General features: G+C 43.0%; 1 protein-coding gene and 1 pseudogene across 1 annotated transcript in view; one reads left to right on the top strand and one right to left on the bottom strand.

The window, feature by feature from the left end:
* The window catches only part of MAGI2 (membrane associated guanylate kinase, WW and PDZ domain containing 2), a 747493-nt gene that overhangs the window by 87643 nt on the left and 631859 nt on the right, over positions 1 to 27991 (bottom strand). Inside the window, exon 12 of the mRNA XM_066633432.1 lies at positions 4998 to 5029. Within this exon, the coding sequence (XP_066489529.1) occupies positions 4998 to 5029 (32 nt within the window). The remainder of the gene's footprint in view (positions 1 to 4997; positions 5030 to 27991) is intronic.
* Positions 25450 to 25569, top strand: LOC136658216 (5S ribosomal RNA; annotated as a pseudogene).

The raw sequence follows: 27991 nt of genomic DNA, 5'->3' as shown, positions 1-27991 counted from the left end.
AGAAGCCAGGCTCAGTTTGTACTAAAAGAAATTAGCACCTGAATGAAATCATTAACCAGGAGTTTAGGATGCACAGATGCAAACTCACATGAAAGAGAGGAAAAAAGAGTGAAAGAACAAAAGAGCATGAAACTTCTGTACAGACAAATCACATGGAGGTTTGTATCACTTTAATAAATTGCTAGATTTTAAATTGGGAAGGAATACCAAAAGGAAAAAAAAATAGGTAGAATGGCAAAGCCTAGGTAGGCTTAATCCTGTAAATACTCTCTAGGGATTGGCAGCCCAAAACTATCCCCTGCAGTGCCGCCAGTTGCAGTGGCGCCAAAATGGCTACTGCTGCATCCAGCTGCTCCAGCAGGGCTGCTGGAGGTCTCCTTGGGGGAAGGAGACTTTTAGACTATCCTGTCTACTGAAATTGTGGTGGTCTAGGTTCTGGGGCTAAGGTTGACTTTTTTAGAACAAGCAGTAAGAAAACCCCTAAAACCTATTTGGCCAGAGCTCATGTACATGTGCATATAAACACACCCACCCACCCACTCCTCCCACACACACAAACATAAGGCCCAATCCTATCCAACTTTCCAGCACCAATGCCTCCACAATACAACCTCAAGTAAGGGAGCAGAGGTTTTCTTACCTTGAGGAGGGCTCTGTAACTGCCTTTCAATCCCAAAATGCAGTGAACTGCCCCTCAGCATGGCTGCATCAGTACTGGAAAGTTGGATAGGATGGCGTCCTAAGTGTTACAATCATGGGCAATGATAGGGCTACAATACTGCCTCCATTTTAAATTACAGATATTACAAAGAAGTGGAAAAAAGGAGAAGTGTGAACTGCACTGGTGACAGGGGTCAGCCAGATTGGTCACTGGCCAAGGGCCAGTGGCCATCAGAGGGCTCACCTGGCCAGGCTGAACCCCTAATACCAGTGGTGGTATGAGTCAGCTTGAGAAACTTGTACAGCTACAGCACTTGTTAGTGACCTTCTCAGTACATGATACCAATGCAAGCAACCATTATCATGCCAAAGGTACTTAGGTAACTTCTCCTAATGTTCTCTGCATGATGATCACTCTGAGAACTTGGCAGTTTTATTTTTCCCCAGCATGTCATCAATCTCCAAAATAACTCTCAATAGCAAAACATTAACCAGCCTTATTGTGGAATGGCCCTCAGACATTTTTATTAAGTGACAGGTTCAGTTCATATCAAGAGAACTATTTCCTCCTCCATTTTCTCATTATCTATAAGTTTACTTGAAAGGAATTCTGATGTGGGGAAACAGATAATTAACTGAGATGATGGAAAGCTGTTTGGTATGTTTCCTATGGACAAATTGTTTTCAAGGGAGGCACAATCTCCTAGAGAGGCAAAGAAAAATAAATATTTTTGCCTTGTTCCAGAATGTCCAACTTCACAGATCAACAAAGATAAAAGTGGACATCTTATGCTTGTGTGGAGAAAAACAAAACCAAAAAGGCAAGCAAGAATCACAGCAAATACAAAAGCACTTTATGATTGAGAAAATAATCCTTTGGATCTTGGTCAATGCAGCATTAATCATAACTAAAAACTAGTACTCTAATGCATATTAACATGCCCAAACAGAAATGCTTTTAGGGCTTCTCAAATATTCTGTTCCTTCTGCAATTCCATTTTCTGCCTATTTCAACACAGACAAACTTTTGACTACTCAGAATTCTGTAGGTGCTCTCTGGCCAGGTGACGTTTCAGAAATGCTTAGAGGTGTTGCCTTGGCCTGCTGAAAGACAAAAACCTCTTCTGGCTAACAGGCTGTGATTTTTCATTATCTTGCTCAACTAACTTTCCCAGCTTCACAGTTGTTAAAGGAAAGTAGCTGAGTGAGAGCCCAATCCTGAGTTTGTACCACTGGCGCTCCAAAGGTGGTAAGTGTTACAAACGTGCCGTAAAGCAAGTTTGTGGCCAACAGTGCTGGTCCAGGGCCAGTGTAAGCACAGCGCCGGGTGGCGCTGTGCCAGTGGATCACCACTGGGCGACTGGGTGGCGGAGAGGTAGGTGGAGGTGTGGGGGGGAGGTGGGGAGAGGGCAGGGAGGAGGCATGCCGGGGGGAGGGAGTGGGGCAGGAGTGAGGTGGAACTGATGGAGCTAAGCTCCACCACAGCCAGAGCCTCTGTGATAGGCCACGGGCTCTCGATTTTATGGCAGCCCAAGGGTTGCCGCAGAATCGAATATTCCCATTCCAGGGTTATTTGCCTTATCCGGGGGAAGGGGATGAAAATCTCCTATCGAGGCGCCATCAGCGCTGCCTGGTTAGTGTTTAATAATAATAATAATAATAATAATAATAATAATAATAATAATAATAATAATAATAATAATAATAATAATAATATTACAGGTATTTATATACCGCCTTTCTTGGTCTTTATTCAAGACTTTATTCAAGGTGGTTTACATAGGCAGGCTATTTCAATCCCCGCAGGGATTTTTACAATTGAAAGAAGGTTCTTTCTTTCAAGAACCACTACATTCAGATGTTTCTTTCTGATCTGGTTTCACATTCTGGCCTCCATCCTCCCACGCTCAGAGCAGATGGGATAACTCGGCTCAGCTTGTCAGCTGCTTCAAGGTCGCACAGTGCCGGTGGCCTCGGAATGGCGACCTTATGGATGTTATCTTCAGGCAAATGGAGGCTCTACCCTCTAGACCAGACCTCCTGCTCTTTAGGATGCTGCGGCAGCCATTTTCAGTGGTGTGGCAGCCCCACATTCCAGGCAGCATAGTTTGGGCTGTCTGATACCAAAAGATGAAAAACTTACAGGCCGGCAGTGGCTCCTTCTCTTTCAGCTTGATGTCAAAGCAAATACCTCCAAATGTTTCTTGACTGACCAGAAGGTGCCTACAGAATTCACTATCACCAAAGCTGGGCTACTTTTCATGTTATGAATATGAGATGTAGCTGGGATCTTGTCGAGAAAACTAATACTGACTTTCCAAACAGCAATCCAAGCATAAATGGAAATTGATCTAATAGGAGGTTAAATGAATAGACGATGGAAACAGCATAATAACTTATTCATCAGGCAAGCATTCCAGTTCCATTTTCCTAAGGAAGGAAAGATGGGCTGATTAAATGCTTTTTTAAAAGCACTCCTAGAATTCTTTGGTTACGGTTCTCCCACAGGTCTAAATCTAGCTAGAAAATGATTACCTATGCCTATGATAAGAGCCCAAGGCAATAAGGATCTAATATACTTTACTTACGTTTGCCTAATTCTGTTGAGAAAATGCTTTATGAATCAGCTGAGCATAAAAAACGATGCAGAGAGGATTATGTGAAGAAATATTAATACGCAAACTGCTCTTGCACTGAATTTTGAAGCACATAAAGCACAGTAGTGCCTGACCATGAAAAACAGAGGGACAATGTTTCTAGCATAATCTCAAAGATGCTAATTTAGAAGTAAGTCCCATGCAGTTAGAGACATTTCCTGAAAAGTATGGATCAGGCTGAAATGCATGTACAACTCCTTGAAATCAAGATATTATGGGGTAAACACTATCCAGGTGAAGAATTAGTTTTATCTTGTTGTACAGTAAGAGAGCAGACCAGTTTAAGTGATGCTCTGTCTCATTTTCATTTATAAAATTACTTATATTCCCTCCAAAGCGGCTATTGGTGCCAACAGGAGTTTCCCTTAGGAGGTTTGCAACAGCTTTGGAAGGGCTATTTTTGTTGGGACTCTGACAATAGGGAAGTGGTTAAATGCAAAGCCATTCCGTCCATGAGGCCTCCTGAAGTGGCTGCCTTTTATGTCAGAATGCCAGATGCAAGGGAGGGCACCAGGATGAGGTCTCTTGTTATCTGGTGTGCTCCCTGGGGCATTTGGTGGGCCGCTGTGAGATACAGGAAGCTGGACTAGATGGGCCTATGGCCTGATCCAGTGGGGCTGTTCTTATGTTCTTATGTTCCTTAGGCATCAGACTGGAAGGGAGTGCCCACCTCTGCCAACCTGCTTTCTACACTACTCTTGCTTTCCCCACTTATTCGGGTTGTAAAATGGAAAGAGGAAGTGTGGAAGAGAGCAGAGTGGTGGACTAGACTACTCTTCTCCATACCCAGTAGCATAGCAAACGAGAGGTGGAGGGTGGTCTGCCATGGGTGCCAGACTGGAAGGTGGTGTTGTGTGAGGCCCAGCCAAAATGGTGGTGGCGGAATTTGGGGCAAGCAGCAGCCCTGAAGTGACTTGGCTAGGCTCTATTCCAAAAAGCCCAAGCCAAGGCACTTCTTTGCTACCATAAATTCCTCCATCTGGAAGGGATGTGTGATGGGTGGGCAGCAGGTGAGGCAGAACCGTCATCCTATTGGAGCCCTCCAAAAACTGCCATAGTTGCTGCTGTGCTCCAGCCACTTCCTCAGAACAGGCGGCTGTGGCGATTTTCAGAAGATTCTGATGGGGTGGTTCTGCTCAGCTCTCCCTGGTGGTAAACATCATCACATCATGCCAATTACTTCTACTCAGTGGAATGATGCCGTAAGTCACTATGCTGGCTAGAAGACAAGATAGGGATGCCACTGGCCACACTCCCTCATCCCCTGAATTCTCCTCTTCCTTTCCAATTCCAGGGAGCAGGAGAAGGAACAGTGGCAGCTGAAGCATTGCTGGGTAAGGAAAGGAGTATTTGGCTTGCTATCTCAGGCACTACAAAGTCAGCCATGGTTAAATTCTCCCTCTCTTTACAATATGCTCTTGATCGCCTCCCTGTCCTCTCCCCAGCTGCTATTTAAGCTAATACACACATACACATACAGGCCAAATGATGCATTTAACTTAAAGAAATGTAATGGATGATACCGTCAAATGCCATTTAAATCCTATTTTTTTCAAGGGGGCAGAGTTAAACAGGTCGTGGAATCTCTGCCCAGTGAAATCAATTGACTTTGAAAGTGCTTTGTTTGGGAAGGATCAGGCCCATGCATTCTAATACAAGCAATTTTTAAGGAAAACTTACAGGCTTTGGAGTCTTCCACGGTGAAAAGAATCCTAAAAAAACCAAAGCAAAGAAAGAAAAAGAAAACATCAGTGCATCTCGGTTTTTATTTTTATGTTCCAAACTGGACAATAACAGATATATATATATTTTTTCTTTTTTGTATAAATGCTCAATTTTATTAAGACCAATATGAACTGCACATACAATGTGGAAGAATATACCTAGACGAACAATATTTCTGCTGAACAAAAGCTAAACATCACAGGTCACCTAACTTGTGCTCAGTGAAGACAGAAATGGATTTGATGTTTGCCTGAAAAACAGCAGGGCGAGACACAAATTGTCCAGGTATTGCTCTCTGGACAGAGAATAACAGGAGAATAACAGCCTAGTTCCATTCCCTGCACCCCATAGCATGCAGCCATGCCAACAGAGGCTGTATTGCATGCTATGGAGGAGGGCAACCAGAAGGCAAATTACCACAGGTAAGCAAAACAATCTTTTACCTCCTCATAGGCCTTCTGGCTGCCTATGGGTCTCCTCGGATCCATAGCAGCTTTGGAATTGGCATAAGTCTGAGGAGAACCAGGGGGCTTTCTGGGGTGGGATAGGATATGACATGTGTAACTACCAGTAGATCCAACCCTTCCCCTCTCCCCTGACTACCCTGGGCAGGAGGTCTGGTCTAGAGGGTAGAGCCTCCGTTTGCCTGAAGATAACATTCGCAGGTCGCCAGTTCAAGGCCACCGGCACCGTGCGACCTTGAAGCAGCTGACAAGCTGAGCCGAGTTATTCCATCTGCTCTGAGCGTGGGAGGATGGAGGCCAGAATGTTGCGACCAGATCGGAAAGAAACATCTGAATGTTGTGGTTTCTTGAAAGATAGAACCTTCTTTCAAATTGTAAAAATCCCTATGGGGATTTAATTAGCCTGCCTATGTAAACCACCTTTTATAAAGTCCGAGGAGAAATCTGAGGACCAAGAAAGGCGGTATAGAAATACCTGTATTATTATTATTATTACCCCCTAGCTCCTCTGCAAAATGCCCTGATCTTTCCCACTCCTGCCCACAGCCTACCACCCCACCGCCAATTTAGCAGCACCAGCAGAGCATCCAGCCAAATCTAATGCACACATGGAGCTGCTGACCATTTCTGCTTGTGGCTGTGCTGTGCACCGCAGTGGCAGGAAGCTTCTACCATCAATGGGTCTTTTGTGTCAGTTGATCATTAGATCTACTGATGCAGAAGGCCCAAAGGATTGGGCTGTTATTCCAACAAATGTTTGCTGTGCTCCAGATAGTTTTAAGGCACTCAACTGAATATCATGAACATGGAGAGCAACTCAGAATATTTGCAGTAATTAACTGCAGCATAATACAAATATTTACATTAAACTCTCTCCTGAAGGCAGTGACAACTAACAGTATTGGCTACAGAGATCAAGTGTCACTTTTCTGTATAATGACAGTAACATAATTTTTCCTTCTGCTAATTAGTTTACGTTATCATTGTTCTAATACTTCAGATAAGACACTGCTTAATATGTGAAAATATGATCTTTGTTTATTGGACACTGTAATGCAATTATAGTACAAATGCTTATTATTCTTTTAATTTAATATAATGTTACAAATGAACACATATTTGTTTTGTATAAAGCACAAAAAAGTCTTGTAGTCCACTGCAATACAGCATATGTAAAAATATTGCTTCATGGATGTGCACTAGTTTAAAAATAATTTTCACCAGATAAATACATGGAAAGAGGTTCTTTAAATCTGGAAAAAAATGTCTAACTTTATTTTTGCAGGAACAAAAATATTGGCACAATGAAGTTACCACTGGGGGCAACCCTTACTACCAAGGAGCCAGAATATAGCCACTACTTCGTTTCATCACTATTGGTATATGAGGTAGTCTTATTACTGGGTCAAACAGGATTATAACTCTTCCTGACTTATGCATCTTGAAGCACAGACATGATTACTAGAGAGAAATGTCACCAGGATAATTGCCTTATCATTAGTAAGAACACAAGAACAGCCCCGCTGGATGAGGCCATAGGCCCATCTTATCCAGCTTCCTGTATCTCACAGTGGCCCACCAAATGCCTCAAGGAGCACACAAGACAACAAGAGACCTGCATCCTGGTGCCCTTCCTTGCATCTGGCATTCTGACACAGCCCATTTCTCAGGACAGTAATTTGTCCAATCCCCTTTTAAAGGCATCCAGGCCAATGCCATCACCACATCCTGGTGATGTGGCTTTGGGTTGCACATATTAAGCATTACCAATATCACCTCTGAAGGGGGTACATCTCAACAGTGGGATTCCTGGGAAGTAACTTCACACCTTGCCTTTTGATGCCACAGTCATGTCATGCTCCAGACTCTCTCCTCAGCAACTTAATGCCTGCTAACTGAGAGAAGTAGTCCTTCTCTTATATTTCATGGGGGAAACCAACTGTCCTTCTTTACCCCAGCATAGTATCATTTCTAGTGGCTGGTTGCTAGCCTTTCTTTTGCATCTTTTTATATTGTGAGCTCTTTGGGAACAGGAGATGATTTATTTATTGTGCTAGATAAACTGCTTTGTGACCTTTTTTGTTGATAGTATATAAATACTCAGCACAACCTGGCACTAAGCACTGCCACCTGGCATAGCCCCTCTGTCAGGTATGGTTGCCCATGAAGTAGAGTGGAACAGCTGCTTTAAGGAGTGAACTGGAAGAGATGGCAAATTGGTGAGGACTACCTTGCATCGGCCTGCCAATACCTCTGGTTCCCTGCTTGTCTGGGTTCTCCTCACTCACTCTGCTTGGAAAGTGAACAAGAGGGGGTCAGTTGCTTATCTCTTCCTCTAGCACTGCTGCAAATAAATAAATGAATAACAGGAGCAGGGTTGGAAAAGATAGTAGGGGCCACTGCAATCCTGTTCTCAATGGCTCTCCAGAAAGACCACCATCACCTCCTTACTTCCTAAACTGGGAGTCTGAGGATCCTCTCTGGCTGAGTTCATTTTGAAGTTGCCCTAGGCAGAAGTGGTAAGGAGCCAGCAGCAATGGGGGGATTGGGGCAGAAGTGTATCATCACAATTGCTGCCCCACCTCCATAGCCTCAAGCTGGGTGCAGAGGATCTTGGGAATGGAAACATCTTCCACTTCCAGAATCTTCCCCATGGGCCAGTTCTGAAGAAATGCCAAGTGGCAGAGGTGGTTGGGAGGTGGGTGCTGTAAATGCTGATACACATGCAAAAGGGGGGGGGGGGGAGAACAGAATTGGGCACCAGTTCAGGAGCCAGTCTAGCTTGGCCATGCTGGTGGTTGCCTGAACTTTAATACATTTTCCAACTTTTTTATTCCCCTTAAAGCTGATTCATTCCAAATGGAAAATAGGCCTCATATGCTAACATATGCCTAGAGTTGACTACCAGTGCAAGCCTACACATGGCTATGCAGAAGTAAGTTCTACTGAGTTCAATAGGACTTACTCTCAGGTAGGTGTGTGTTGGATTGTAGCCTAAGCAGGCTTTTGCAAAAACTGGGAGGAAAATGCAGTTTGACAATTATTGTGAATTAATCCCAAAGTGCCCATAATAGTCATACAAAATACATGTCTACTGAAACAGTACTGGTCTAGGTTCTGGGGCTAAGATTGATGTTTTAGAGTACAGCTTGAAGCACTGAGAAAAGCATTAAATCCTATTTGGCCAGAGCCCAAGTAGGCGTGAATGCAAACACACACACAACACACACAAACAGGGCATAATCCTATCCAATTTTCCAGTGCTGATGCAGCTACAATGCAGCCCCGAGGTAAGGGAACAAATGATGCAGTGCACACCCCGCTCGCATGGCTTTGTCAGTACTGGAAAGTTGGATAGGACTGGGCCCTAAGTTACTTCAAATCATAGTTAAGGAACAAATCATGATCAAAACCGCATCTGAACTGGGCTAGTGGGTCATTTGATAATTCAGTGCCCTGTTCTCAGCAGATTCTCACAGCATAATCCTATGCATTTTTACTTAATGTCCCACCGTGGTCAAAAGGATTTACTTCCAGGTGAGTGTGTCCAAGATTGTAACCTTAGATCTCCATCTCCTCTAGCACCTTATTTTGAGGGTAGATTTCCCCAAATCCCAGCAAACACAGGTTTAATTAATCAGTCAATGAATATTGACTGATTAAATCAAATATTGATTAATCAATATTAATCAATCCCTGGGGGCTGGGGATAAGAATAGGCCCTCAGTTTGTCTGTACTTGTTGTAAGAGATGACTAAACAGCCACCGGGTATTTGGGACTCGTTAGCCTGGGAAGGCAGCTCATCTGAGAGAAGGAAAACTCTGATCCCAAACCTCCACTGCCTTGTTACGGAAAAGGCTTCAGGAGTCAACCTCGAGGCAAAATCCGGAGCCAGAGTCCCTGAGACAGTTCATGGCTGAACACAGTCACGTTCTGGCAACTCCTGCGACGCCGCTGGAACCAACCGTATTGGCCTCTGCCTTTCCATTGGACCATTCCAGCGACATGGAGAGGGGGATTTGCTGCATGGGTAACAACCTATCCTCCATACCTACTTTACCCAGGCTTCGCGCACTGGAGAGGACACTCTGTTCCAGAATCACCATTCAGAGCGTGACACCATAGTCTTCCGAGACTGAAGGATGCCAACAAGACAATGAATATTCCAGCAAAGACACTCATTAGCACTGTCATCTAGCACACACAGGGTTAATTGTACTCAGCAGGATGTGTCGGCTCAACTATCAATTTCAGCTCAACATACTACTCCTAAGGTGCAGAGAACATCAAAGCAATCAAACCTGCCCCTTTGTTTCAGGTCACCAGATCAGAAACCTAAAACAGCTGAATTTTCCTTGATTCTCATTTTTTGCTGAAATGCTTACCAAAAGAAAATGTAAATTTGCACCGCCCTTATTGCATTGTATACATTTTTTTTGTAGGAAAGTATTGACCTGCATGTACAAAGAAAATGAATAAAATATAAGAATGAGTCTTAGCTCCCAGTGGGTGTTAGGAATAACTGAGAAATATACAAGATTACAAACACGTGCTGACCTGCAAACTAAAGTGATTTATTTATTTAATACACTTGCACTGCACCTTTCCTTCAAGGAACTCAGGGCTGCATACAGTACATGGTTTTTCTTCCCTCCAACTTCTATAAGTGCAACAAAGCTGATTAGGCATAATAGGCTGAGAGACAGTGATGGCCCCAAGGTCACCCAGGGAGTCCCACTGTTGATAGGGAAGGGTGGTTTGAAATCTGATCTCTCCGTTCTAGTGCAATATTCTAATCAGTACACCAAGAATGTATTATTGAACTGATGGGGTAGTAAGATACTTTAAGGTTCTAGAGCAGAGGTTCTCAAACATTTTAGCACCAGGGCCCACTCTATTGGGACCCACCTAGCTCTACAAGGCTTTAAAAAAGGTGATCTAGAAAGAAATATTTTTATTTATTTACTTTCAAGTAATATTCTATTTATTTAGTTATTTGCAAAAAAATTCGATCCATTTCTCATAATGAGGCAGCCCTTAATGAACAGCCTCAAAGCTTGAGGGGCTTAGTTATGTGACCCAGCTTTCACCTGCCCCCACTACCTGTCATTGATCGACTTGGAAAAAAAATACACCAGAAAAAAAGACGCTCAAACACTTATATTTACACAAGCTTGCAAACTGCAGGAGTTCAGCTCTTTTCAGGGCAGACAGCAGCCATCTGATTTTTTAGTAGCCTCGGAGCTTGAGGCAATTAGTTATCCATTGTCCATGTTTTCACTGGAGGCTCTGTGGGACCCATCAGAAATCGGGTCCCGACCCACCAAGTGGGTCCCGACCCACAGTTGGAGAAATGCTGTTCTAGAGCAAAGCAGGATCTAGAGCACAGACACTTTCCTCTGAATAGGTTCAACACTGCAGTCACCAAAACGTCTTATAAACCAAACAAATTTGTTACAGCAGTTTTTTTCTCTGCCCTCAAGACCTGGCTGGCTGGTGTTATGGGAGAGTCTGGTGTGCCAATCTAGTCCTCTTGCCAATATTGTGTTATGCCAATATTGTGTTACTGCCTCCAATCCACAGATCCTTGTGCTCAGAGCAGTGGGCTGCAAATGTGGTGTGGTGTCCAGAATTTCTGCATGTTTGCCTGCCAAAGAAATGAGCGTTGATGGGCTGGGCAGCTCCAAAATGTGGTTTAGCTGTGGAGGATAACTGGATGTGTTCTTGTGTTCCAAGCAGCAATAACCTATGCTAGTGACCAGGGTAGCAAAACCAGCTGATGGTATTTATTTCAGCTGGAACAAACCCCAGTAATTAGCATTCTGTCCTAAGGTAAACTGACGCATTTGATGGCGAAACTGTGGAAATCCATTTTAAGACTCCCCACAAGTTCAGTTATTTTGAGACACTTCCAGATTCAATCACGAAACATTTAGTGACGTAAGTATGTATTCTACAGTAAAAATGAGAAAAAAGTTAACTCTTAATGGGGGGGCATTAATTTCCCACTGAGGTCCATGTCAAAACTCAAACCGATATTAATGGGCTAAACTGCACTCAAAATGGTATGTCCATTGTTAAGAATAATCCTCTGAAACAAGCATTATTTTCTCTTTCTTTTGATGTGCAAAAATAGCCTCAGCCTAAGTACAGATGCGCCACAGAGAGAAGTAAATATTTTTAAAATCTTCATAGTGAACTTTTTCGGCAAATAGTCTGATAAAAAAGTGGGTGTTTGTAGAGGATACGAAGAGAGTTTATGAACAAGCTTGAGGCATATCAACATGCCCAACATGCATTTTGCAAGGCAAAATGAGAACCTTGCACAATTTCAGTAACACAATGAAGACCAGCACAAAAAATGTAGCTAGAGTACTTGTCTTTATGCTCAGTTTATTTCTTTTTGAAGAAAAAGGCAAAATTCAGCTTCAGTCTCTTGTTCTGAGCCTCACTGCAGGATGAAACCCTATGATAAACAAACAAAATACCCAGGTCACATTCATCTCAATTTTATTGTATTTTTTTAAAAAGTCACATATTTTAAACTTGCACTATCATAGCAAAACCAGTCTCACCACAGACTTTGTGGTTTTTACAAGGATACATCCTTGGTCTGAGTTTCAGTTCATACTGCACATGATTCTGGTAGTTGGAAAGTTCTTCTATTGGGAAGTCAACTTTTGGTTGTATAACTTGGTTTGCAGCTTCTGTTGCAGGAATGCTAGGTGAAGCTCTTTCCTCCTTACATATCCAATAGGGGAATCATTTTAACCACTGTGTTATGCTAGCTTTTTGGAGTTTCAGAAAACCTTTCAGAGATCCAAGCACTTATTCTGGATGTAGTTTGCAAAGAAGGTCTTTGGGAGCTTGGCAAGATGTATTGAGTATGTTCTTTTGGAAGTGGTTGAACTTAGAACCTTTAATCTAAAGGCTGAGGGATGGCATGTTGTTTCCACATCACTTGTTTCACTGATGATAATGTCCATTAGTCTTTGCTGATCTTAGTGTCTTTTGTCATCTAAATGCTTCCACATATGGCTTCTTTAGCCAAACTGTCTGAGGTACTGCATGGACCTTTTACTGAAAATGAGCAGATGGGTTTCTGACACTTTTCTAAGGATATCTTTTCAAGTGTGATGCAATTGGGGGGGGGGAACTTTCCAGAAATGGCTTTATTTGGAAGCTGCCCTGGATGAGACCACAAGGGTCCATCTAGCTCAATATGCTGCTGATTCTCCAGGGTTTCAGACAGGAATTTTTCACTATCCTGTCTGGCAATGCCAGGGATTAAACTGGGACCTTCTGCATGCAGAGTGGGTTGGCAATTTTTGTGTTGGTTTTGACTCCATATTTAAAAGGATATCTTCAGGTCTGTACTTTGGTGCTATAATGTTTAGGGAAGCTATATGTATGTTTAAAATCTCTGAAAGACAGTAGGTCCTCTCAAAAAACAGTAGGGACAGTAGGTCCATCTCAAAAAGGACATAGTGGACATGGAAAAGGTGCAAAAGAGAGCGACTAAGATGATTGCGGGGCTGGGGCACCTTCCTTATGAGGAAAGGCTACGGCGTTTGGGCCTCTTCAGCCTAGAAAAGAGACGCCTGAGGGGGGACATGATTGATACATACAAAATTATGCAGGGGATGAACAGAGTGGATAGGGAGATGCTCTTTACACTCTCACATAACACCAGAACCAGGGGACATCCACTAAAATTGAGTGTTGGGCGGGTTAGGACAGACAAAAGAAAATATTTCTGTACTCAGCGTGTGGTCAGTCTGTGGAACTCCGTGCCGCAGGATGTGGTGACGGCATCTGGCTTGGATGCCTTTAAAAGAGGATTGGACAAGTTTCTGGAGGAAAAATCCATTATGGGTTACAAGCCATGATGTGTATGCGCAACCTCCTGATTTTAGAAATGGGCTATGTCAGAATGCCAGATGCAAGGGAGGGCACCAGGATGCAGGTCTCTTGTTTTCTGGTGTGCTCCCTGGGGCATTTGGTGGGCCACTGTGAGATACGGGAAGCTGGACTAGATAGGCCTATGGCCTGATCCAGTGGGGCTGTTCTTATGTTCTTATGCCCTGCACAAGCACAGATGTACAGAGCAATCCTATGCATGATTACATGGAAATAAGTTTCACTATGTTCCACAAGGCTTTTTTCCAGGTCAGCATGGATAGGGTGACACTAAGAACATAAGAACATAAGAACAGTTCTGCTGGTTCAGGCGATAGGCCCATCTAGTCCAGCTTCCTGTATCTCACAGTGGCCCACTAAATGCTCCAGGGAGCACACCAGATAATAAGAGACCTGCATCCTGGTGTCCTCCCTTGCATCTGACATAGCCCATTTCTCAAATCAGGAGGTTGCACACACACATCATGTCTTGTAACCCGTAATGGATTTTTCCTCCAGAAATTTGTTCAATCCTGTTTTAAAGGAATCTTGGCCAGATGCCATCACCACATCCTGTGGCAAGGAGTTCCACAGACCAACCACACGCTGAGCAAAGAAATATTTTCTTTTGTCTGTCCTAACTCTCCCAACACTCAATTTTAGTGGATGTCCCCTGGTTCTGGTGTTATGTGAGATTGTAAAGAGCATATCTCTATCCACTCTATCCTTATAACACTATAAAGATTCCTGCCAGGACGCACGGATTAAAAGGCATGCGTTAATTTGGACGGATGTCCAGATGTAAATATTTAAATCAGTTGGAAAAAGATAATTCTGAAAAACACCAGTTAGGGTTCTGCATTGCAAAACAAAGGAAAAAAAAGAGATGGTAGGAAAAAAACAAACATGGCCAACAGGATAAAGGCAAAGGGCTGGAGGCAGACACATTTCTTGCCAGCTAGACAAGACATGGGATGCAGAGATTATTCATGAGTAATAATGCCCCATATAAATCTGATTTTCCATCCTCACTGTTCCCCACTTTATGAGGTGGAAAAATAGAATGATTTGGGCCTATGGGGGTAGTACATCACTCATCCCCTAATATCCCTAATAAGAGAGGATGTGGACACTTATGAAAATTGCCCACTATGCCTGCTCAGTTCCTTTGGTGAGTAAATGTGTGAACTTAGTCAAATAAGGAATGTTTCATTCATTCTGGTCTTATCAATGCCAATATAGTTTCCAAAACCCTAACAGATTTTAGTCAGCCCCAATGGTACTTTGTGGTGAAGATTCAAAAACACAAACATGAATAAAAGAAACCACAACCATAACAACACAAGAAGTTTCATACCCAATGGCAATAAAAAAGGATTACGTATTCAGTGAGTGAATGCTAACCAGAATAGCTGTTGTGAAAATTATAGCAACCTACATTGACAGGAAGCATGAAAAATGACAACACTTAATGGTCCATTAATCTCACACATAAAAACAATAATCAAAAGCTCCACAAGCTGCTAAAATTAAAGTGCTTTACCTTGGTGTCAAGACTGGGTTGTAGATGTATGAAACATAAACCGCTCAAAAAAAAAAAAGCTAGTTGATGCTGTAACCTGCAAGTCTTTCAAATTCAGAATAATAGTATTTTGTTAGAGAGCACGCAGAGCAGTGATTTTCAACCTTTTCCATCTCATGGCACACTGACAAGGCAATAAAATGGTCAAGGCACACCACCAGGTTTTTGACAATTGACAAGGCACACCATGCTGCCAGTGGGGGCTCATATCTCCCATTCGCCCTATTAATAAATGACCTTCCCCCAAATTCCTGTGGCACACCTGTGGACCACTCGCGGCACACCAGTGTGCCACGGCACAGTGGTTGAAAATGACTGGTGTAGAGGCTGACTTCAGACTATCATGATCAATCTTTTGTTACCAGAGCCGCAGGGTATATCAACCAAAAGCCAATCACAAACTGGTAGCCCAGAGGGATAACCTGCCTAGAGTCCACATCTAAGTCCACACAAGTCCACATCTAAGTTACTATTGACCTGCAATTAAGGGTGCAATCCTAACTTGTTTTGGAGCAGTCAGGCCAGTGGGCCTGTGCTGCATCCAGCACAAGTTTGGGGCCAGAAGCGGCACAACCCGAAGCAAGGGGAAAACTCTCCCCTTACCCCGTGTCATGCTGCACTGGCCCAAATGGGTCTACTTGAATTTGCCCCACCTCAGGAGGTTATGCCGAATCCTGACCCCATGCTGCCTGCTCTGTGTCACCTGGGAACGGGGTCAGGATCTGGTATAACTGCTAGATCCTGGTCCCACCTCTCAACTGCCCCCAGCAACACCCATCACCTGCGCTCTTTTCCCCCACCCTGAAAAGCCTCCTCCCTGCCCTCCCCCAGACCCCTGCGTCAGCAGAGCTTGGCCGACGCAAACTTATCCCACCAGGCTTGGATCTGGCGTGGGGAGGCCAGCGCAACTCCTTGAGCTGGCCTCCCCGACTCCTGAGTCAACGCAAACGTGCCTTATGGCACTTTTGCGACACCCCTGGGTTAGCACAAGTGACCTGTGCCGGTCTAACCCAGGGGTTAGGATTGTGCTGTAAGACACTGTAAGAATAGTGGACCATTAAATGCCATAATTTTTCATGTTTGCTACACTGTATGTTGTAACTATCACAGCAACTTTTCTGGGCAGTAATCTTTTATCTGAACTGTAATTCCAGTTGAGTTTTAAACTTCTTTTTTGTGTAATAATCGTGATTTATTTTATTCATTTCTGTGTATCCAGCTCTGGAAAGGAGTGGGTTGAAGGTCTCCTTGCAGTAAGGGAACATTTGTTCCCTTACCCCATGTACAGCCCTAGCATGCGCAATGGGGCTTTTCAGTTCTGCGTCAGTGAAATTGCCAGCGCAAGTCCAAGAAGCTCTGTGTTGATCCTGCCCCCCTGGGCCTGAACCATCCCACTCCCCACCTTGTTACACCCCTCCCTGCCCCTGTTCTGCCTTCCCCCACCTCCGTGCTGCCCAGTGGTAGCTTACCTGCTCTGTCCAGTGTAGCTTCTGGATGCAGTACCGGCAGGCCTTCCTGCCAGTGCAGCCTACTTGCTGGGTGCTGCAAGTGTGCTACATAGCATTTTTGTGTCACCCTAGGCCTGCACAGCGACCTCTGCACCAGTGTAAGGTAAAGTTAGGATTAGGCTGAAAATGTGATTGAGATCTTCCTGGAAACCACAGTCTCTGAAATGGAAAGCTTTATCTCTAATACTAGTTTTTATGAGCTGCATTGGTTTTCTAAGTTATGGACATCTGAGTTGTGGATGTACAAATTACAGACAACTGCATTGGTGCTTTCATGCATATACGGTAAGTCCTTCGGTGGCGCTTTCACACAGGCATGATAGCTGGGGCTGCAATAACCAGATGTTTCAACTTAAGTATGTTTCAGTGTAAGTACAGACCCCTGAAATCTAACCTGTGCATAAATAGGGGACTTATTGTGAAATCCTATATATGTTTACTCAGAAATAAATCTCATTATGAGGCTTACTCTCAAATAAGCGTGCATAAGATTACAGCCTTAGGGCGCAATCCTAACCAGGTCTACTAAGAAGTAAGTCCTATTTTGTTCAATGGGGCTTACTCTCAGGAAAGTGTGGTTTGGATCACAGCCTTAGAATAGTTTTTTGGTTACTCAATAGTCAGGGGGGAAATTTGCATAAGCCTGTTCATCAATGGTGAACAGCTATGTCATGCTCTTACAGGTTTCTGGTTGCTAAGCAATATTGTCTATGCATGAGATCAGATCCCCACAGATCGCAACCCAATCAGGATGACAATTGTACCACTATCAGAAAGCAGGAAACAATAAATAATGCATGCAGAGCAGGTAGCTCAAGGGGTTGAGCCGTCACAGACAACAGATCAAGTCACTTGAAGACTGAGAAAATAAGCATATAGAAGACATGAAATTATTTTTATCCCATTCTCAAGATAAGGAATACCATGGCTGAGTGATGACTTGCTGTAACATGTTAAAATAGTTCCATCCCACAGAAGAGCACATGTCTCTTTGAAGCCACATAGGCTGCCCACAATGAAAAGTGACAGTCCAGACTGTAACTGGGCCACAACTGGAAAGCAGGAAGCATGAAAAGTAAATGCTGAGCAGATAACTCAATGAAGTGAGCCAAACTACAAATCACACATATCCAGCGTATGTGGGAGAGTATTCTAAAGAATTACGATTCTTCCCCCTTTGCAGGTGGGATTAGCATAAAAGCTAATCTTTGAATTCAGGATAAATAATATTTGGTGAAAACAAGCACTCACAACCAGCAGTGTAGCTGGGGAGGGCCAGCACAGTAAATACAACAGGCACCAAAATCCACTGTGTAAGTAGCCCCTCCCACTGGCCATTGAAGCCGTATAGGGCAGTGATGGCAATGTGCAGGGGCTCTGTGCATTGCCATCATTGCCCTGAATGGCTCTGACAGCAAGTGGAAGGAGCCGCTTACAGGGTATATTGTGGTGCCTGCTGTATTTACTGTACCCGCCCCCCTGGCTACGCTACTGCTCACAACCTTCAATCTCACACACACACAAGACAGCCAGGGTTCAATAAAGACAGAAAACCATTTCCAGCAATAGTTGTATCATCCACTAGCGCTTAGGATAGCCAACAATTTAAAACCAGGGAAAAAAACCCATAAATAAAAGCTAGCAAAATAAAACAATATTTTGTTTTATTTATTTATTTATAAATGTATTTATAATAAATATTATGTAAAGCAAACAAAACTTCTCTTTAACTTTGGCTGTTTAAAGCTAGCCAAAACAATCGCCTATCAACAAGAGCCGAAACTTCCTTAATTAGAAAATGCAAAGCACTCTAGAGCAGGGGCGTCAAACCTAAGGTCCGTGGGCTGTATCCACTGTATCTTTATTTGGCCCATGTGACAGTTGAGCTCTAGCTGTTGAGTTGCAAAGTGACACATTAGCAGAAGTGGCACTGTCGAAAGGGCAGTGCTGAGAGAGCCCAGTTATCATGCAGCCCACCCTTTCAGCAGTGCCACTTTTGCTGAGGTGCCACTACTGAAAAGGTGGACCACATGTTATTCGGGTTCTCCCAGGACCACCCTTTCAGCAGCACAGATTCTGCCAAGGCTCTGGAAGGGAGAGATGGAAGGAGGCCTCAGAAAGTGATGAACAGTATGGGGGGAAGAGGCAAACCAAAAGGGTGAGAAAGGTAGAGGCTGCTGAGTGCAGGGAGCAAGTATCATGTGGGCAGCCATTTCTGCAGAGCACCAATTCTGCTGAGCATGAAGTGATGCCTTGGCAGAAGCAGTGCTGCTAAACAGGTGGCCCACATGATAATTGGACTCTCCCATATCTTGAAAATATGATAAAGATTTGCATATTTTCTGATCTGTCACAAGTAAATAATAGGTTCCTAAGGGGGGGAAAAGGTGATTATTTCTGGTCATCACCTGCTTAATGATATCACTTCTGGCCCTCAGCAGGCACTGTTAATGCTTTTCAGCCCAATGTATGAAATGAGTTATACCCCTGCTCTACAGCATGCCTAGAAAGCATGCCATTTCTCAACTCAGTTGATCACCAAAGGCTGATTATAATTGAAGGTTGCAGAAAACCTAACAGGACCAAAAGAGGACGATTCCCCTTAATGGGGTGACCAGAGATCATATATCCAGAGTACAATATCAGTACTGAGCCCACATGAAAAAGCAATGACTGGGTCAGATCAGGTGATTAGCAGCAATTTTGCCTAGAAAACAGGAGCAAACCCATCACAATATGCTGGGCAGCCCAATCCTATGGAAGTTACCCCATGCCAATGCATCAGTGGCCCTTACACCCTTCCCCACCCTCACCTGCTCCTCTGCATGGCATGGGCCTGTAGGGCGTATGGGTCATTGATATTGGCGGGCTGGTGCAGGCCTTCCTGCTGGCACCCCAAACTCCTATGCTGTTGGAAAGTGCTTTGCAGCAGCGCTCCGCTGGCATAGGATAAGCATTACATTGTGTTGCTAGCCTACAATCCTGTACAAGTGTACCAGGGAGTAAATTCCATTTAACTCAATTGGCCTTACTTCTGAGTCGACATGCATATGATTGCACTGCTAATTAAGGGATGTAACAGACATTTCCTCAAGCTACTGATACCCACACAGCCATTTGCAAACAACCGTGAAACATTCTAGCAAGAGTGCCAGCCACATGCTTCAGTCTTCCAGTTCACCTTGCGCAAATCAACTGTTACCATGCACAGCCCTGATCTTGACTGATCTTGGAAGCTAAGCAGGGTCAGGCCTGGTTAGTACTTGGATGGGAGACCGCCTGGGAATACCAGGTGCTGTAGGCCTATACCATAGTCTTTCGAGACTGAAGGTTGCCAACCATTGCGCAAATCACATGGCTGTGGAGAATTAAGTAAATTATGCCATGGTTTGCTTAGCTGATGCAGTGACCAAAAGAGGTGATAATAAATGCTAGTTATACCTTTTTCTACTGCCCGCTACATGATGTTTCACACAAGAAATATCTAGGCCCATTGTTAGCTAGGGTGCAGGGCTGGGAGGACTCAATCATGCTTCAGTCTCTCCTTGCCACACCTGACTCTGAGACCCTTGATAAGGTCGCTTCCTTTTTATCTGGGGTAATTGCCAGGCAGAGCTCTGGGACTCTGGGCAGCGTGTGAGGAAAAGACTGATGTCTATGTTGTGTTGTCTTTGTATATTTTAGTTTTGTTGTGTTCTTTCTCTGTATTTTATGCCAGTAAAGGTCTTACTGAACTGAGCTAGTCATTTGTCGAAGTCATTTTTCTTTGTCTTCCCACCTGTAGTCTCCTTCCAAAACTATTAGAACTGTGTCTACAGACTAAAGCAAGTAGATGATAGAAGAACATCCCTCCCTCAAGAAACTGTCCAAGAAAGTAGACAGCACTGTTTGGATGCAATGAGGCACAGCAGTCATCATTCACAAGATCTTAGTTGTTATCAAGGGAATCTATAAGACTTATGTTTCCCAGCAGGAATTTGGCTGTCAGTAAAGGTCAGATACTGACACTGTGGTAATGATGAGCTCATTTCCACTGAAATGAACAGACTGACATCTGTTTTATGTGGCTTCCCATTGCTCTGTGTACTGCCTATCAATGAGCGTCTTTATCAAACTTCATATAATTTTAAAAAAGATAATAGGTAATGACCAACAATCTCCGAGGATTCTGAAGGCACCTTTTTTTTTAACATGTCCATGTTCAGAACAGAATGAAATAAAGTATGCACTCTTGTTTGCTCACTACTGCTGTGTGAAAACCAGAATGTTCTCCAGATCAAATGTGGTACAGTGGCCGGAACATTGGGTCTGAAGGTGGGAAAGCCATGTGAATATCTCTCCTCCACCTAACTAGTCCATGGATGGCCTTCAACAAGTTACTATCTCTCAGCCTTATCCACTTCACAGACTACTGAGTGGCTCAGACAGTGATCTTAACACTTTAGATTACAGAAGACAGTGTAGAAATATAACAAATAAATTTGTTTTAAAACAAATTTTATTTGAAAACATCCAGTTGATTTATGTCACTTCCTCTCACCATTTTTTTATATTGCTTTGCCAATGCAGAACCTTCAAGTACAACAGTATTCATAATAACACAGCAACAAAGCTGGAGTGGCACAGTGGCTAAACATGTTGCAATTTACTACCCTTCCCAATTATTGACACTGCTTGCTCTTGTGTGCTGTGTCTAGGTGTTCCTATTTTTAAGGGATACACAGCCCAACCCTATGCATGTTTACTCTGAAGTAAGTCCCATGATAGGCAATGGGGCTTATTCCTAGGTAAGTGTGGTTGGGATTGCAGCCACAAATGTACAGGATCATACCTATATCTATTGAAGGGATTATTAAATAGTTTATGGAGGACCACACATTATTTTCTCCTCAGATGAGAACTGCATATCTATGCATGACAGAAACTTGCAAGGAAAGTTGAAGAAACATCTAATGGGAACTTGCCCATCAGAACCTCCATCTGCTATCAAAGCCGATGCTTCAGCAACTTCCCTTCCTTCATACTGCAAATGGTTCACTCTCTGGATGTTTAATAGCTACACTGGAGATTTTAAGAGTAGACTTTACTGAAAGGAAAGCGAATTATACTAGCAGATGTTAGATAATGAGCTGTGACAATCAATCTCCCCACAGCACCCTTTGCATACACACACATGTGCCAAACATTCTTCCATGAGCAGCAAATGCATTAACTAAAAGCATATACAATGAAATATTTTAACCCAGACTAATGTCATCCATTGCAAAAGTGGCTCTGATTACATGAATACAGCCATACCCCAAGTAGCTCCCAAAAGGACTATGTTACAGCACTGACATGACTAGGCTGGAGGAGTCAACATGACTGAATCTATTCCTGGAGATCCCCCACACTATTATATAATCCCATTTGCATTACAGCACGGAAGCCTCCTCAAAGTAAGGGAATGTTTGTTCCCTTACCTCAGATGCACTGCCCTTATGTCAGTGCTGGAAAGCACTGACATAAGGGGTTAGGATTGCACCCTAAGTAAGTAAGATACAGATCAGCAAATTTGAAGTTGTTTGACTTTAGCACCAACCAGCTCCATAACAGCTAAAGTAACACATCATGTTTTTTGAGGACAGAGGCCAATGATGAGTGTATGGTTAATTCAAAGATTAAAACAGCAGTCACCAAACTGGAGACCACTGTGTAGCTAAAAAGCCCTCCCCATCCTGGCCAGCACTTATGGTTCTGCTGCACTGTTGTTGCTCCTGGCACCCGATCTCAACACAGGGACCCTCTAAGCAGTTGCATCTATTACCATCACTCCAGTAGGCTTTGTGACAAGATGTCTGGGCAGACGCGACTGCCCAGTGTGCTCCTGTACAAAGATCAGGTGCTAGGAGCAATAGCGAAGTGGAATCATAAGCGCTGTTCACATGAGGGAAGGTTATCTCCAAACTCTGGATCTGGCCCGCGGACCATAGTTTGGAGAGCCCTAGATCAGAACATTGTTTAAATGGCTTCAGACACACACTGACTTCACCCAAATTATTTGCAACTATGCTAAACAGAGAGCTTCAAATATTGAGCTCCCCTGATTGAATGTCTGAGAGAAGAATCAGGAAAAGCATGAACAGTCTTTGCAAAAGATATGTTCAAGTCTTTGCAAAAGATCAAACTGATGGTAATCAAGACTGGAGTTTTTGTAAGAAGTTTGACTGCATAATAAGATTCTAACTCAGGGGTGCTCACACTTTTTTGGCTCAAGAGCTACTTTGAAACCCAGCAAGGCCCGGAGATCTACCAGAGTTTTTTTTACAATGTTCACGCCATCATAACATATAACATTTATGTGTACAATGTATGTTGGTGTACCTTGAGCCCCACTGAGTATAACAGAACTTACTCCTGAGTAGACATGCCTAGGATTAGGCTGTGAGGCTGCAATCCTAGCCACACTTACCTGGGAGTAAGCCCCATTGAGTACAATGGGCCTTACTCCCGGCGTTTCCTCCCAGAGGCACCTGAAGGGGGGAGTCGGCACTCCGCTATCTACTCATTTTGCCTCGTGATCTACCGGTAGATCGCGATCCACCTATTGAGCACCCCTGTTCTAAGTAGTAGTGTGTCGAGGACACTTGGGGGAACAGAAGAGAAAAGGTCATCTAAAGAGGAGAACTTGAATAGTTCTACAGCACAAGGAGCTGAAGAGGATACAAGTATGAGAATAAGAGGATGTAACTTTAAGATAAGACCTTAATGTGTGGAAAATCGGTTTCATCACACAAAGTAGTCTGTTACCAGGCATTTACTTATCCAGTGTTTAACATTAAATAACACATCAGCAGTAGCTTTGAAGGCAGGCAGCAACAGTGATATACATGTGTACTTTTAATTTGTACCCATTGACAGTTGGGTTAATAAATCTATCTTGCCTCATTATGCTTTCGTGAATAATGTCATTTATCCCTATTTGAATTTCTCTTTTGCCAGACTGGCATTTTACATATTACAAACTTTCTCATACTACTGACAGATTTTATACTACTTGAAATGCAGCAATGTAAATGCATTGCAATATTGAAAAGGTGAGGGACCTGTTGATTATAAGTAGTCTTGGGTCCCAGTCTTATCCAACTTACCAGAGTTGATGCAGCTGTGCCAACAGGGCACATGCTGCATCATGCAGTCAGGGGGGGATAGTCATGGAGACCTCTTCAAGGTAAGGGAATATTTGTTCCCTTACCTCCTGGCTTGCAGGTGCATCGGGGCTGGGAAGATGGATAGGATTGAATTTTAGAGAGTCTAGTCCTGTATGCTGATAAGTGTTTTTAAACTGCAGTGAAATCAAAGGCTGAGAGCAATTCAGCAACCGGCATGCATGATCAGGCCTCAAATGCTATGTAAGACATTTAGGGTCCGATCCTGAAGGCCCAGTGCTAGCCCTTCACAGGCGCTGAGTGTTGCAAACGTGCCATAAGGCACACCTGCAAGGCTAAATGTCAGGTCAGCCCCAGCACCAGGTCAGTGCCAGTCTGTGCTGAGCCAGCGCCAGCTGGAGGTCCACTGCAAACCACCCAGAGCAAGGGCTGAGCTCTGAGTGGTGGAGAGGTGAGTCGGGGCAGGGGTGACGTTAGGGGGTGGGGGGAGGGCTGGGGAAGGTGGGGGTGGTGGAGGGAGCAGAAGGGGGTGGGACTGGTGAAACTTTGTTTCGCTGGATCCAGAACTCTGCGTTGGGTCTCTGGGCCTGACACGGAGCCACTCAACACTACGTCGGCTAAATAGCCAGCACTGACTGGAGTAGTCCATTGCAGAGCCTGCTCCTTTACCTGGGGGAAGAGGACGAATGTCCCCTTCCCCTGAGGAGCTGCCGGCGGCTACCCAGCGCATCAGGATGCAGCGGTTGCCATTTTGGTGCTGCTGCTCCTCTGGGCGCTGGGCAGCTCAGGATTGGGCTGCCTGTGAGTATAGGGAAGGAAATAGATTTTCTTGGTGAATTGGGAAGAATCAGCTGCTAGCAGGAGCTACCTATCACCATAAGGAGATGGCAATATTTCATTGTGCTTCCTATAGCATGAACAGGTGACATATTCAAGGGTATCTTCCAGTGGCACAGACTGGTAATGGCAAGATGAATTGCCACATAACAGGAAGAAAAAAATGAAACTGAACAGTTAAACATTGGCAATAGTACCAGTGGGATGCCCATCAATTTCCCTCTGGTTTTTTAGATTCACCAGTGAATTACAAAATATTAAGTTTCGACTCTTGTACTCAAGATGCATTAAGCTGTCAACATGTTTTAAAACAACATTCATTTGTCTTTAGAAACTATAACAATGGGAAACTTCAGTACATCAGCTGTATAATGTTTAACTAGACATTTAAGGCACATAGTTTAGTGATGGATGGTGATGTTTTAATCTCTCTCTCTCTCTCTCTCTCTCTCTCACACACACACACACACACACACACACAGAGAGAGAGAGAGAGAGAGAGAGAGAGAGAGAGAGAGAGAGAGAGAGAGAGAGAGAGAGAGTGGATGACTAGATCTCATTTAAATGGTAGTAACTTTCACTTAAATTGCAAATTTTGTTTGGCTACTACTACATTTTCATTCCTACATTATTGATCAAATTCCAGGGTGTTTTGCATTGTCTTTCTTTCTTATTTAAAATTTTCGTATCCCACCTTTCCCCTCCTCTTATGAGGCATTCAAGGTGGCTAATACACTAAAATACACTAAAATAGTCCAACAAAAATTAAGGCGGCTAATACAAGGTGAATTAAATTCAAGGTGGCTAATATACTAAAATACATTAAAATAGTACAACAAAAATTAAAAATAAGTTCAGTATACAAAAAAAATGACAAAATTAACCAAGCCAGAGCACCAACCAAACGAAAGACAAAAACAATATCAGAACTGTATGGCCAAGAAAAAACGAAGTGGCTAAACGTAGGCCCCGGCAGCAACTGTTACCCTGCACATGCCTGATCTTGTCTGATCTTGGAAGCTAAGCAGGGTCAGGCCTGGTTAGTACTTGGATGGGAGACCACCTGGGAATATCAGGTGCTGTAGGCTTATACCATAGTCTTTCGAGACTGAAGGTTGCCAACCAAGAGATAAATGAAACATAAACACTTTCAGCTGACACTAGAATGATAAGAACTTTTGCATCCAAAGTCCAAGGAAGTCCATAAATGGGGTGTCACAGGAAAAAAGACCCTCCCATGTATTACTATCGAACACACTTCTGCCAAAGAAAGACATGCAAGAAAGTCTTTTCAGTTTATCTCAGAGGATGGGCAGTTTCAGATGTAGGAGGTATACTTGAGGATCCCTGGCCCAAGCCTTTTATGGCTTTATTGCAGAGGTTACCAAACTGTGCTCTGTGGAGTATGTAGTGCTCTGCGAAATGTCTCCAAGTGCTCCACGAAGAGATTGTCAATAAAATAAAAATAAATGTGACAAGATCTCAACAGTGTATAAGTATTGGGTAGCGTCCAGATGTGTTTTGCATTCACCTGCTAGGTTTGCTTCATAGTTTCAACTGTTATTTTCCGGAACAACTCCATGAAAAAATTAAAATATTGGGTTGAATACTCATACTCTGCTGTGTGGGAAAAGTCAGCCTGTCTGACATTGCAGTAGTATGAATGCTTATTTGATTTGACATCAGATTCTGTGATAAAAGAGAATTTTGCATCTAAGAAGTCACTATCAGAATTTTGGTGTCAGCTAAAAGACGAATTTAAAGGTTTGTCAGATAAAATGAAAATCATCTTTCTGCCCTTTGCAACAACTTACTTATGTGAATTAGGATTCTCTGCCTATGTGACTACTAAAACAAAATACAGATCCCGCCTCAATGCAGAGTCAGGAATTCAGTTGCAGCTGTCACAAATTCAACCAGATATAGCCACACTGGGCAAATCAAAATAGTCTCATGCCTCTCATTAGAATCTAAGTTCCCGGGCTATGCTTTATTGTTCTCCTTTCGATGCCAAATGACATTTTTCGTTTAGAGAGCCAGGGTGGTGTAGTGGTTTGGGAAGTGGACTTAGACCTGGAAGATCTAGGTTTGAATCTCCCCTCAGCCATGAAACTTCCTGGGTGATACCTACCTCACAGGGTTGTTATGAGGACAAAAAGGAGGGTAGCGGCTGTATACAGGGCCCTGAGCTCTTTGGAGGAAGGGTGGTATAAAAATGTGAAAAATGAAATAAATTTTGCAAGGGTAAAAATAGTTTTAAATACCCTATCTATGTGGATAACATCTTGTGGGTTTACAATACCTGGTTTGAATTCATTCACAATGTTTTGCTTTACCTTGTATTTTTTGTTATTGTTTTTCTCTATGGAGTTAAGTAAGTTCCTTATTTCTCTGAAATTAGTGGAGAAAATACCATTTTGAATGAAATAAAAGTTGATGTTTAACATGCCCAAAGGCTTAAAAAATACTTTCTATCGTCAATACTGCCGTCATTTGGTTAGTAGCTATGCAGGTGGTAGGTGAAAATATCATTGCCCTCATGACAAAGACACATATGTGCAAAATTGATGTTTTGAGAAAACAGTATTTAAAGTTCCAATTTTTAATGAATTTCAATGGGAAAAATTAAGTTTAGATCAAAATTTAAGCTATTAAATTATTAAACATATTTTTAAAAAGTTGTGTTTTTGCTATACAATAAAATATTGACCAACAACTTGAAAAATACAGTGAGGTAAAAACAGCCAAAAATGCACATATGTGCCTTTGGCATAAGGGCGACGACAGTGCTTCGTGAATAATTTCTCTCCTGAAAAGTGCTCCGTGACTCCGTGAAGTTTGGGAACCGCTGCTCTAATAGTGAAAACCAGTACCTTGAATTTAGGGGAACAGTTAATCAAAATTTAAACTAGGAATATATATAGCGACAAACATTATTCTGAGTCTTATTTTGTTGCAGCTGTACAACTCAGAGAATTGATTTAAAAGTTCTGGCCTGATTCAATTTTTTTTCTGTTAAAGTATATGTGCATACATTAGCTGTTCATAGAAAGGAAGATGAAGCACAAGGGAAGTGCAACATATGACTTGAGCACTTCAGAAACTGGACTTGGACTATTTTTAATTTGGTGGCATTCTGGTTTTGTACAAATGTGAAAATTGAAATTAACAAAAATTATAAGGTGTTAAAAAATAAACTCTGGTTTAGGATTTAATTTTTCTAATATGTGTATGAAGAACAGAATTTGCTGGAACATATCCTAGGTGTCCATAGGATCACCATGCGAGCATGGAGTTTGGCACCTTATTTGATTGATTTTGTTTTAAAGCAAGTTTATAGTTCCCTGGGCTGAAAGAAAAAAAATTATAACTCATGAGGGCTGCCAAGCTCTCAAAAAGGGAAAAAAAATGGGCTTCTGAATATGATTCATGGCTGTCAAGTAAAGACTTCCATGCCAGCATAGCTTCAATGAGAGCTGTGTGCTGTAATAGGTAATCATTACAAATCAG

The sequence above is a fragment of the Tiliqua scincoides genome, chromosome 7, assembly GCF_035046505.1.
Source record: "Tiliqua scincoides isolate rTilSci1 chromosome 7, rTilSci1.hap2, whole genome shotgun sequence".
NCBI classification, from domain to species: Eukaryota; Metazoa; Chordata; class Lepidosauria; order Squamata; family Scincidae; genus Tiliqua; species Tiliqua scincoides.
The sequence above is the reverse complement of the archived record's forward strand: the minus strand, read 5'-3'. Positions and strand labels throughout refer to the sequence as shown.